General features: G+C 39.3%; 1 protein-coding gene across 1 annotated transcript; it reads right to left on the bottom strand.

Annotated features, from left to right (window-relative positions):
• Positions 1–2,389: 2,389 nt before the first annotated feature.
• On the bottom strand, positions 2,390–5,921 carry fam174b (family with sequence similarity 174 member B). The gene is made up of 3 exons (XM_049574745.1): positions 5,267–5,921; positions 4,399–4,530; positions 2,390–3,223 (listed from the first exon to the last, which is right to left on the bottom strand). The coding sequence occupies exons 1-3, from the start codon at positions 5,554–5,556 to the stop codon at positions 3,220–3,222; spliced, it is 426 nt and encodes a 141-aa protein (XP_049430702.1). The 5' UTR covers positions 5,557–5,921; the 3' UTR covers positions 2,390–3,219.
• Between the last annotated feature and the right edge of the window lie 7,949 nt (positions 5,922–13,870).

Raw genomic sequence — 13,870 nt, 5'->3', positions numbered from 1 at the left:
TTCTGTGACCAACACAATTAAGTTAATTAACCCAGAATCTGGAATTTGTCATAGTTACTAGAGATGTGGAGTCTGAGCGGAAAAACTGAGGGGACTGTGCTGTATAGTTTTATCTTCCTTTCTGTCATGTATACTGTATGTTAACGTCTGTTAGATGTTAAAATTTTGCATGTTTGGTCTTGTCTTAAACAACACGAGAGCTTGTCCGAGTATATTTGATTTTTTTTTTTTTTACCTTTGGAAATACTCAGTACGACTCAAGGACAGATAAATTGTGCAGTTATGACAAAGTGAATGTATTTTTCTGTGTCACAAAACACAAAAGATCAGACTGGGGAAAAAAATAACACTTCAAGCCTCTCCCTTAAAACGATTTAACACTTCAAAGGAAGCAATTTTATTTCAGCAGTGTTTCAAAGAAATGGAAACTGGGAAAACAAGATGTGGGTACACACGGGGACTTGTTTTCAATAAACTTTCAAAACAGTTTGTTTAAATGAGGGATTAGGGAAATTAGCTACAGTCTTCAAATAGCTACCACAATGACTTTGATTCATTTTACAACAGGAACTGTCTGTAGCAGATGATTCAATCCTAATAAAAAGTCCAGAATTAGCATCTTTAGATGAGCAGGGTTTTTCCACAATTTCACGCACAACTAAAGACAAAATGAGAGACGCTGCCAGCATGGGAGAGGATAACTGTACACGGGTGACACACTTGCCTGAGACAAACTTAGCAGAGGCACAAAAATGGATCTGCTGTGAAAGACTCTAATAAAACATGACACAATACTGAAATCAAGTGGTCACACAGTCTGATGGAAAAACACAGGGAACAGCCCGCAGTCTGCTCGAGGACATCATATCAAAAATATGGGTGATTCACATGATTCCATTCAAACACACTCCATATTGCTTGTATATCTAACAGTGACAGTAAACGTATCCTGCCTACTCTGAATGTTTCCAACAAAGAAAAATACAGAATGTTCTTTTCTCCTGGAGAGAAAATGTTGAACAAGTTGGGCACATTGCAGTCTTTTCTGTTAACTAGGGATGGAGGTCATTCAGAAGCAGCTGCAGCTGTAGGCCATGGAGCACTATCAAATAACAGTTTGGATTAAAACAGAAGGTCACCTACAACAACAACCACCCACACACATACACACACATTTGCTGCAGAAACCTAATCTAGGTGCACTCTGCAATGTTGTTAGTTTACTGTAATTACATTTAGGGTGCTGGCAGAGACAAGGAAGGTTTGTAAACTCCTCTGTTATTTCTGTCGTGTACTTTACATCAGGATTTTGGTTGATTATTGTGTATTTGGGATTTGAATTAAAGATATAACGGATTTAACAAATCAGTTCTGGTTTTTGTTGTTTTTAATAGTAATTTATACTTAAATAATGGGCCAAACTGTTTTTGTTTAAACCCATGTCAAGCCTTTGCTGCCAACTGAAAAGACAGCAACACCAGAATCTGTATGGCACTGAGAAGGAGCTCTTGCAGGGAGAAAATGTTCCTTTTCACGTTAGACATTACCAGAATGAGTGAGCCATTAATGTAAATTATTTTGGGAGACTTTCCATAATACTTCACTACCTGTTCACCTCTGATCCCAAACAAGAGATCCCAGATTCTCAAATCATTTTTAATTGGTTACTAGACATTATATGGTGACATAATATAATTTTGATTTAGAAAATAAGACACTGTGTGCATGTCGAACATTTTAAATTCTGTTACTGCATCACTGCAAGCTTAACACCTGTTGTTATTACTCAGTGGTTACATGATGAAAGGTCCAGTGTGTAGGATTTTGAAGCATCTACTGACAGAAATTGAAATATTCATAAGTATGTTTTCATTCATTCATTGTCCGTAACCCCTTATTCTGTTGGGGGTCATGGGCGGCAGGAGCCTACCCAGCTGACATTGGGTGAGGTGGGTACACCCTGGACAGGTCACCAGACTATCACAGGACTAGCACATAGAGACAGACAACCATTCACACTCACATTCACACCTACGGCCAATTTAGAGTCACCAATTAACCTGCATGTCTTTGGGCTACGGGAGGAAGCCAGAGTACCCAGAGAAAACCCACGCAAACACAGGGACAACATGCAAACTCTGCACAGAAGAGCTTCTGTGTTGAGTTTTCAATAGTTGTTACCTTAGAATGAGCGGTTTATATCTACACACAGAGCGGGCCCTTTTCCACAGAGTCCGCCATGTTTTTCTACAGTAGCCCAGAATGGACAAACCAAATGCTGGCTCTAGAGTGGGCCGTTAGTGTTTTTGTGTCATTCTCCTCATCATTAGATGCCATTAAACCCTCCCACACACAACATTGTCACATGATTGAACAAGAGATTACAGCATTTACATTCATAGCAGTGTATTCCATAAACATCTTACAAATATACCCTGACAATATTATTTGAGCTTTTAAACAAATCTGAACCTCAAAAACTTAAAACTTGAGCTGAGATAGCAGCAAAACAGGAACGTCTACAACAACACACTGTAAAAAAATATATACGCTTACTCCATACATAAGGACAGACCGCCATCCACAGTATATATGCACAATAAAGTGGTTAGTAGATAGAAACATATTTGGTATGAAAGTTTAATTAAAAATATCAATCACTGTATATCAATAGATTCATCAGTGTGCAAATTTTTACATATGAATAAAGTATATTTGTGGCATGTTACGATTTTACGCACTGATGGTGTTTAGTGTTAATATGGGTGGATCATAGCTTCAAAGCAGGCTCCTACTATAAACTCCTCTGCCCAACATACTCAAGTGCTCAAGTAGCTCAAGTGTAAAAATTAATAACAATGACAGTCAAAAAAAAAAAAAAGAAAAGAAAAAAAAAAGAAAATGTTATTTCCATGTCATGAATTTAGACGATTAAACTCTGAGTGACTTTTGATTTAAAGTCACAACACGAAGCGTTCCGATCTTTAATATTAGGGAGCACTGTGCAGGTAATTCATGCCACATGATAGAAGCGCCAGTGAAACAGCGAACAATGAAATCCATGCGTCTCCACTCCTTTAAACACAGATGAAAGCCATGCACAAGCTGCACATGAAGTCGCTGATCTGATAAGACTTGAACAACGCAAAAATACAGGAAACCACTTGAGTTGTCCGGGGCGAAGCAGGAGTTATCAAATATTGATGTCCATGCTGGGATTCACCTACAAAAAACATGAAAACTCACAGTTAGAATCTGATCTGGCGCTACTGTCCACTTGGTTAGGAGGAAATACTGCTGAGTCTGGTCTGACTTGGAAGTCAAGAACGTCAGGTAAACACAACGTCATATCTTCCTTTGAGGAAGTGGTTGTGTGAAAGAACAATGGAAAGGACGGAAGGGTGAAACCTAATGTCAACATTAAATGAACTAAAACGAGTTTCTTCAAGAGCAGCAAGCAGAATATACACGTTTCAAATGTTTTAATGCGTACTTTGATATTTTGTTAGTGTGGTTTCAGACTGCATTGAATTACTTCATTACTTTTGGTGTGCTGAAGTGCAATAAATGTTAAAGAAAAGCAGTGAGACCCTCCCTTATCTGCTTTATTAGCACAAGCTAACTAACTTTGGTGACACTGTGGTGCCAGCAAGTTTAATAGTCAAAACTGAGTCACGAGGAGCTTTACACAGGGAAATAAGGTTAAAGCACTGTAAGACTACGATGGCAGCAAGTGAGATAATGAGAAGGAGTAAGACAAGTACAATCAGGCAAATTAAAAGCACAAAAACACTGTAGAGAAGTGTAAGGGTTGAGTGGCTTGCGACAGGGTGCAGGGTGGCCCTGCTGACCATTTTCTAAGTCACAATGAAAATAAACTGATTCACACTGGGATTTTTTCATACTAGTACATTAAAAATAAAGTGCCAGAGATCCAGGCTGAGCTCGCATGTCCTCAAACCCTAGAAACACCCCTGCATACACCTGAGCCTGTGCAGGGCTGCTGCAGTTGGATTTGCCTTGCTTATTCCTTTTATTTTACAAAAACTATTACTGTTTGTTTATTACGCTGCTCCTGGCCTGCAGGCATCTTACAAAGGTGGCTCCAGGGCAAAGCAAGTCAAGGAATTCCTGCTGTACTACATTTCTGTGGAAATAAAGGGCTGGAGTTATGGACTGGTTTATCACTCCCTTGTCACACTTCACAGTGGAAAATGCCTACAGTGATACAGCGTCTCTACTGTATCCAAAGACCTAACTTCTCCCGTATTGGTAGAACATTCTCAATGGGATTAGGCATGCAATTGTTCATATTTGGGCAATAGAAAAAGAGGAAAAAATAAAGTTTTCTTATGTCTTTGTGTACCATGAAGTATCTCCAATTTAAATAGAACAAACCTATATTTGACGTCAAAGAGCGTTGAGTCATCCTCATCGTCGTTCTCCTCATTAAGAGGGGCCATCTCCACACGCTCAGCAGGTGTCGTTATAATGTCATACTTCCGTGTTTTTCTGATTCGCCTCCCAGATCTGCGTGGAGGGAAAACGGTGCCAAACATGAGACGAGCACAGCAGATATAATCTCACCATTTTAGGCTGACTGACTAAACCACATGAACAGCTGTAAACCTATTTTTGTGTATCCCAGACGGTGAGGATTTAGTGGTAACATCTTGAGTTCTTACAACCATAATATGGATAAATAGAGCTGGGATGATTATTTGAAAATTGATCATTACTGATTTTTTTGGACTCAACAGTCTCTGGTTGCACCTCTAAAAATTTGTAGATTTTCTGTTTTGTATCTTTGTAAAGCAATTTGTCGACACCAAAGTGGGCTTTGAGAACATGTGATGGGCATTTTTCACAACAAACGAAAATTGTCATTATTGCAGCCCTAATACGACATATGATTACAGCAAACCTGCAATAAATTCAGTTTGATGAATGCAAATATTACAATAATGATCAGAACTGTAAAAAACAAGCAGCAAACCCTACTTCACACATGTCACAGACACATAAGGACACAAGACAGCCTACATGAAGCACCATCAGGCTGCTTCCTCAAGTGCCTCCACACAAGAATTCCCAGTAGGAGCCTTATTAATAGGCCCCAGCCTAACACAACCACATGCTCCTAATCAATTCATTTACCAGGAACACTGGGAGCCACATTTAGATCATACTGTGAATGCATCATCATAAGGCTGCTTATTAAAGGCCTTACAGCTACATGACGGTGTGAGAGAAACAACCTGCCTACCTGACCACTTTGATGACTAGGCATGTGATGAGAGCAGCTGTTAGCACGCAGATGAAAATAACAATGTTTTTCAGAGTTGGAAGATGCGCCATTAGAGATGAAATCGGGGATCCCACGGCTTCTGCATCTGTCACATTATGTGTCAGCTCATCCTTGCTGATGATGGATGATGATGACGATGATGATGTTGAATTCAACTGCGTCGCGGGGGAAGAAGGAGTTTGAGGTTCGCCGCTGACCCGCCACAGAGCCGCGATAATAAAAGTTAGAATAAGATTGTACGTCAGCATGGTGATGGAATATAAAAAAATAAAATGAAAAAAAAAAACAAAAACGCGAGGTTTCAGTAGTCTCTCCCAAACTAGGTGAAATGCGCCAGCAGCTGTCACATTATAGAGGATCGGCTTATCACGCTCAGTGTTTGCTGTTTACACAATCATGTGAAACGCAAACATCCATCTCCGTCCTCGTCCAGGCTTCTCCTAATGGTGGACTTCTAGGTCGATTCTTGCATTTGCTTCCAAAACGTGTTCCCCTGAAGGTGAGTGATAGCAATTCCTTCCTGATTGCATTAGGACTGCGTGTAGAGATGGGGATTATCCGCCTCCGGAAGCGCTCTGCAGGCTGGCCCACTGTTCCCGGTGCTGAAGAGGAGCATTATGAGAGCCTGTGCTGCCTTCAAGGCCGCCTCGGATTTCCCATGATCTTACGCTATGAAGTGACAGGTCTCATGCGCAGGTTTAACAGCGAGTAGATACTTGATGTAAAATGTTGCCTCAGAGGCTTTTCCACCCTGACCAGCATACAGCTCTCTGAATTAACAATGAATACTTACTATATAAAGATATAAACATTGTGCAAAATATTGTCAATCAGCAGCTTCAGACCTATCTAGAACAATATGGGTGGAAACCTGTTGCTCCTAGATTTGTAAATGGTTTGTAAGGCAGGTGATGACTTCACCTGCTTCAACAGCTTCTACTTTAGGGGAAAATTATTTTTTTTTTTAAAAAAATGCACACGTAATGAATGTGAGTAGCAGAGTGACTGAACGCGGAAAACTGAGACATACTGTTGAATTTGCACATATTTTTCTTAGGATATCGCAGGCTGTTCATCACTTACTTTGTACATAAATGAATGTTTTCAGAATCTATACACTAAAAAAAGGGGGAAAAGTCAAAGGGGCAGTTATTTATAGGTTATTATGCTGTGGTTTTACGATGTTGGCAGTGTAGTGGTCAGAGATGAGGTGGGACATGGCTTAGCCTATGTTTGATTTTTCTTTTAAAGAAAACGTTTAATAATAATAGTAGTAGTTTGGGTTGAGCTGAAAACTCGGATGAAATGAGTATCAGATAATGTACTTTGTACAAATACAAGTATCATTCCAGTAAAAAGTGTCATTATCTGTATTCGTACTGATGGAAAATCCTTATTTTTGTAGCTATGTTTCATCTCGTGATAAAAAATGATCTGAAACTCAGTTCTGAGGCTGGTCTGTAAATACTTTTCTCCTAGGTAATAAATATTGCAACTTCTGATCAGTTCATAAAAATTTCAGGCTTAAAATAAGGACTTCTGATTAGGCCCAACCCACTTTCGATTTAACCCCACCCACTTCTGGCATTCCGAGTACATTCATTCATTCATTTTCCATAACCGCTTTTCCTGTGGGTCGAGAGGGGGGCTGGAGCCTATCCCAGCTGACACTGGGCGAGAGGTGGGGTACACCCTGGACAGGTCGCCAGACTGTCTTTGGATTGTGGGAGGAAACCAGAGTACCCATGCTGACACAGGGAGACTCTGCACAGGAGGGCTCCCCCATGCAGGGGTTCGATCCACTCTACCCTGAGTTCAAACCAGGAACCCTCCTACTGTGAGGTGACAATGCTCGCTCATCCCCAGTAGTAGTAATACATTAAGAAATCAAGTAGTAGGCTACACCTACCTGAGGTCACTAACTAACTAAATGGAAAACTAAAACAAGGCACAGTTAGTTCACTGAAATGAAAAGAAAAACTAGACTTTAGAAAAAAAAAACTAACTAAAACAATATCATGTAGGCCGACTCATAAAATAAAATGAAATGGAATGAAATAAAATACAGGAAATGTTTTTAGGTTTAGTCTTTGACAATTTGTTCAAATTTGTCAGTATGTGGAGGCACTGGTGTGTATGTTTATTGAGACATGGATGTCTCCATGACTGTGAATGAAATGCCATAACAAAGTGTTGTGTTTCAATTCTAATACTTATTCTTAAAATATTGCCCCTGACAAATACCCCCCACATTATAATAGTAATCAAAAGATAAACTACTACAAACAAAACAAAAACTTAATATTCTTAAAGAACAAAAAGTAAAGTGAAACGAGCAAACTCACAGTGGAAACATGAAAACAAAACATGAAGGTCTACCAACTGACAGGTAGCTCGTTGATTGGACAGTTTTGGTGTTTGTCATCCTGCATCATCAGGACCCATGTGAGGAAATCAAATTCCAGTGACTGACAGGAGTTTATGCAGCAGCACTTTAATGCTTCTACAGTGTTTATATTTATGATATATGGCTTCACAAAGAGCTCATAGAGAAGTAACTGATTGTAAGCATTATTATGAGGCTATTATTGGACTGCAAATCAATCATGTTATGAATAATGACTAACATAGAGACAGGATGAACAGAAGGCATAATGATTCGGGGCTTCATGCTGTCACACACTTTTTTAGTTGACCTAATGAACAAACAAAGCACGTCGTGTCGGATACAATGACGGCAGTTGTAACAGCTTTTTAATCAGGAAAAATAGCCTCACTGACATGCATATGTGTTACCCTGGTCACATGTACGTATTAACAGAAATAGGTTATGGGATATACATGGCTTTAATCAGGATCAATTATGAGATCGCTGACAGATTTCATGACCAGCAGATGGATTTATTATTGGTTTAGCTGTTGAAATCATGCTATAATCACATATTTGCTATCATAAAATCCTGTGGTTGGTTTGTTTTCTTTCACACCACAAACAAAATGCACCAGAGTCTGTTTGGAAGCACATTTAGATCCAACTTTACAAGCAGTCTTTGTTCGATTGTTTGGTCCGCACCAGGGTTCGATTGACAGCTTTCACAACAGCCAAAATGAACCGTAATAACCACGCAAACTGACCTGAATTAGCTTTTACCGAAACAGGTAAGCTGTGAAAGCACCCTAAGACAGAACACACCTGCCCTTGAAGGTATGTGCATATCTCATCCTATAGACAAATTAAAGAGCTCATGCACTGATATATACATAAGGGTAGGAGGGCAGTGAGATATCTGACTGCACTTAAAATCAAATCAAATCAAATCAACTTTATTTATATGGCACATTTCATACAACACACAAAGTGCCTCACAGAGGTTAAAAAAGCACTTACTTTTGTATAATTGGTTGTTGGCATCTAATTGAGATATGTGTAATTCATTACACCTTTTCAAGGGGGCTTATGTTCTGAGATTACTGCGCTGCGAACATGTTTTTGTTTCATAGTATGTTTATAGGTGTTATTTTTTATGAAGTATCTCTTGTCTGTTTCTTTAGGTAAACAATTACAGCAACCTTAAGCCATGAATATACTCCTGGCCAACAGCATATGAAAAGAAAACTGACATCAGGATCTAAATTCCCTAAGCAGAAATGCAGCCCCCTCAACATGTTTGGAATAACTACCAAAAAAAGACTGTTAATATTTAAATTACTTTAACTTCTTTTCAGATTTTATTTAATTGTTCAGTTATCTTTTCTTTTAAGCTTTCATCACCCAGCATAGTAATCTAAATGCAAATTCCTCATATTGCTAAGAACACAATGCAGGTGAATAAAAACGACATTTTTTCATTTAATTTGGAAAATTAATGATGTTGTTTATGAAAAAAACCCAAAAGTTTCAGAGTTAGTTTTGAAAACACATCATGTCTAACCTGTGTGTCATTATAGCCCCACATTACCAGAAACAATATAGAGGACATAACCTTGGTGTCCTCAGTGGTATGGCTGTGATTAGAGCAGGGGGGCTCAAAGTTTTGATGACTGAGTGCCAATTTAGGGAGCCAGCGTATCACTGAGGGCCTCACAGGTGAGAGAACATGAGATGCTGGCCACTTTCACCAAATAGCCCAAAAAACTCTTGCCATGCTTAGCAGTTTGTGAGCTACCACATGGCTTTCCTGTTACACCCTCACTACGTTTCACAAGATTTGTGAAGACTGACTGTTGGGCTGTAAGTGTTGCTGAAACTGCTCAACCTTTGGGTTCTTCACCCGTGAACTTGTCCTAGGATTTGTGACTGATCTCATTACAACCTTTAACATTAAATTCCTTAAGCACCTGTTTGCAGATCAGTTTATCTGTCCCCCCAGCTCCGATGAAGAAAGAGGTAATCCACCTTAACTCAAACCTCTTTTTCTCCTCACCCACACATCGTTTATTCACATTCAAGTGCCTAGTTGTTCACTGAACTGCTAATTTTAGCTAACACAAGTATTGATGTCCAAACGCAATTCCTGCGACACTCGCAAGGTGCCACTAGTTGCCAAGCAACCAGAAGCTTTCTACATGCTGTCATTCTTAACCTGACAGACACTTGTTAGGGGGGCGCAGTTTGACACAGTAGCTGAGTAGTGTATTAAATGTAAGCTATTGAAAGGAAAAGTATTGAACAGAAAATGTTTCTGAGGGCCCCCACAGGCCTGTGGGCTGCACTTTGAGCAACTGTGGTTTAAAGTGAGTCTTAGATTTCTTGCACAACACTGCATTATTCTTTTTGCTGAAGAGACACAGCTTTACAGAGACATTAGCCAATAGTTTTTCCAATAGATTATAATATGTTCAATGACAAATAATTCAACTTAGTGTTAATTCTGTAGTCTACATAAATTCTAAACACTAAAATGACCTTTACTTTTTTGACACAGTGAGTGCCAGAGCGTTGCCTCTCAACACGTGGGTGTCACAGATCAGTCTTAACATCTCTTACCACTTTGCTGGGGTTGACTGGCGAGTGACACATGTCCGACAGCATCTGAAGGCAGCACTTCCCTGTTTACCCGTGGGCCATAGCAAACACAATTTTCCAAAGGCAGTAGACTCCAGGGTCACGACCACACATTCCAGGCGAAAATCCTGACAAGACAAGAGAGTGATAAGCAGTCCATTGATCAGTGATGGTGATAACCATTCAGCAAATCTATAGGCACAAAGCAAACACAAAATCATCTTTATCTAACTCCCTCAGACATGATTATGATTTATCTCCTTTTATACTTCATTTATAGACTCTGGTTTTATAACCTGCATAGTCCAAGTGAGCAACAGTTAGATTTACCGCTACAAATATTCTCCCTGATGGCTGGTTCAGAACTCCCAGTTAATATGACTTCAAAAAGACATCAGACATCATTTCTCACAGTGTGCAGACTTGTAGGAGCTCCCTTTATCTGCAAACAAAGACAGAAGACAGCATGTGTTGTTCTGTCTGTTCTGATGTCTGGTTTTATTTCTGTACACCTACTACTGTGAGTGCCGGCCCTCCACTGCGCCCCGTGTGAGAGAGCTTTTTGATTTGATCAAAGCCCACCAGATGGCAGCACAAAATAACAACAGGAGCCTGCGTTTTCCTTTAGTGCGCAGGTTGAAATTCAGCTGTGAGTGGTTTGAGTAGGCCTGAAGGATCTGGGGCATTACACAGGTATTAAAGCATATGTAAGCTGCCATATGTTTAAGAATATATTTTTTTGTAATATTATGATTTATGAGGAAAAGAGGACAAGACATACTCTACACTAACATAGTGTACACTAACATGGGCTCAAAACCATAAAGTGCCTGTGCATTAGCTATGCCGTGATTTTGAATGTAGATTTATTGTTCATGGAGGAGATTATCCCTCTGTGAAGGGTGATTTGGTTGCCACAAGGGTAGATACAAATCTTTAACTACAGCAGGTAGTCACACTCAGAGAGGACGGCCTGAACTTTGCACAGAGAGGCAGCTGACTGTAACCACGGTGATCAGGTTACATTGCTTAACTGGCTTACCACAGTTTGGTTTCTCAAGCTTCACTATCAGTTTGCTCCTGCAGCCCAGCCCTGGATAAGCAGATAAAAATTGATGGGTGGGTGAACTATCACTTTAGCTGCAATTTAACGCACATATTTATTTTAAAAATTAGTTAAACAATACAATCATGGAGATTAGTTGTGTTGATTTTGCAACTTGCTGCTCTTGTCTATCCAAACTTCCTGGACATGCTTTTCTATTAATTCTGTTTGCGTAACAACATGACACATCAGTACACAGAATCATTTGTCTTGCTAACTAAGAAAGCAAACAAAAGAGCACATCCTGCCTATCCTTACGTCAACTGTGTCAGGTTATTTGCTGTCTGATGTGATGTTTGGTGTAAATGTGTAATACACACCCATGAATGCGATCCTGCCTGTTGTTGGTGCTATTGAGGCAATCCCTTCTGCCAGACAGTACTTTTCTTTTTACAAAACAATGGCTGCATTTTCACCTTTCCATTCTGATAAAGAAATATATTTTATGTTAAATGCTTATCCTTACAGCAGGTTATCATGAGTCCAGTTTAGTTTAGTTTATTTACAAGAGGACAGTGTGCAATGACATTAATCATTTACAAGAAATGAAAACATGGTTGCACCAGACTTAGCAAAATGCTAATTACTGTAGTCTGTAGTCTTACACATAACAAGTAGATGCAAAAAATAAAAATGAAATTCAAAGTGAAATGCAGGCTACAGTAAATCCATGTGCCTGACATAATAGAAGCAGTAAGTACACACTACACTGTACAGAATACAGTATGAAATGCACAACAGAGTGTGTTTATGTGTCATAGTCAGCGTTAGTGTTGGAATTTCTAACTTTGATACAACTGAAAAACATCAATATCCAATACCATTTTTGATGTCACATTAAGGGCATACAATTTAAAAGTGTTACTAAAAGATAAATATAACAAGGCTATAATGTGACACTAAATGCTTTTCTATTCCTGGTTAGTGGCAGGGAACAGCAGAAGGACTGTAGTAAACATTACACAATAACAGAGTGAGAAAGCGCAGCTGGTACTAGTGTATTGATACTGTACAGAAAACTTGTATTGAAACCATACATATATTCAGATTCAATATAAATCTATAAATCAGTGTTTTTGACATAAGTGGCACCATACTACTGTTAATATGAAGCCGATATAAAAGCTCTCCCTGCTGATTGTAACTGAAGTCTTAATTTCTATAGACAGAAAAAAGGCAACCTATATGTGACATTAATGGCATGTTTGTTTACGGGGATGACAGCAAAGTCCTAAAATGACTGCACTGTAACAAACATAACAGAAAGAAACTATCTGAAATTATCTAGATTGGGTTTTAGGTTCTTTTTCCTTTTGTCTTGCATGCAGCACCAATAGTAACCACCTACCTAAAGTGAAACCAAACTGGTGCTCTGAAGAGACAGATACTAAGCTTTGTGTTGGGTTATGTTTTACACAATCTGACTGCTGCTACTACAGTGCCAGTTTGAGTACATTTTAAACAGTCTCTAAAAGCACAATTTTAGACTGCATCACCCTTTCAGGCAAAACACCATTTAAATTATTTTTCAGATCTTAACAGGTTTGGTTGGTGTTTAAGCACTTTCCCATTCAAACCAGTCTAACCAGTCAGTCAGCATAGTGTGCAGCTGTGTGCACACTTCACTTGTAATGTCTGGATTTGTAATGCACTTGCAGGGGCTCCTCCTGTTGCTAGGCTGAGGATCTTTTTAAAGAAATCTTCCACTGCAAAGAGCATGCGCCTTCCTGCCGAACACCTCATTGGTCAGCGAAGGGGGTGGAGTAGTGCATACCACAGACTCCATAGACTGTCCAAGAAAGGCTGCACTGAGCCTGAGCAGCCAAAGTTTGCTAAATTTGGTTGGCCCCATTAGAGTTTGTGCAAACTTTTTCAGTTGAAATGAGAGATGTGTTCGGTCTCGTTGAGGTTGTTTGGTTGTCACAGGCAGGGCAGACTTCTGTCAAGCACCTGACACTACATTCATGTGTACTTATTCATAGGAAACTTAATGAAACAGCTCACTAGTGTCATTGTAAGAGTAATTGTTTAGGTATGTAATATACAAATAATAAGATGCATGCCATCTTCAAAATGGAGTTCTGCATAGCCCCAATCACTCCTTCATTATGGTGAGGCAATTAGGTTGCCTACATCTCTGTCAAGAACTAAGCCTGATGTCTGAACTATGTTGTACACCACATACCTTGGAATAAGCATGTCATTGATCATTTATTGGAGGCTCTGCATCTTATATACACTGTTTGTTCTTGAGGAAGAGGCTGAAAGAAGGCCTGTGTTTGTAAAGCAAGAAACAGGTGTTAATACACAGCAAATATGCATACCTGTGTAATGAGGAAAGGGTTCCTATATGGCTTTTGAGAGTCTGAAAGCAGTTATTCTGTGCCTTAATAGACATGTACACCTATCAAATTTACAGTAATATAACCTACAATACAACTTACTATGACGA

Source organism: Epinephelus fuscoguttatus, linkage group LG4 (assembly GCF_011397635.1).
Source record: "Epinephelus fuscoguttatus linkage group LG4, E.fuscoguttatus.final_Chr_v1".
NCBI classification, from domain to species: domain Eukaryota; kingdom Metazoa; phylum Chordata; class Actinopteri; order Perciformes; family Serranidae; genus Epinephelus; species Epinephelus fuscoguttatus.
The sequence above is the reverse complement of the archived record's forward strand: the minus strand, read 5'-3'. Positions and strand labels throughout refer to the sequence as shown.

Coding starts and splice junctions, on each gene's coding strand:
- fam174b (XM_049574745.1), bottom strand. CDS start 5,556: ATGCTGACGTACAATCTTATTCTAACTTTTATTATCGCGGCTCTGTGG. Junction 4,531..5,266: donor CTAGTCATCAAAGTGGTCAG/GTAGGCAGGTTG, acceptor CCCTCCACGCAG/ATCTGGGAGGCGAATCAGAA.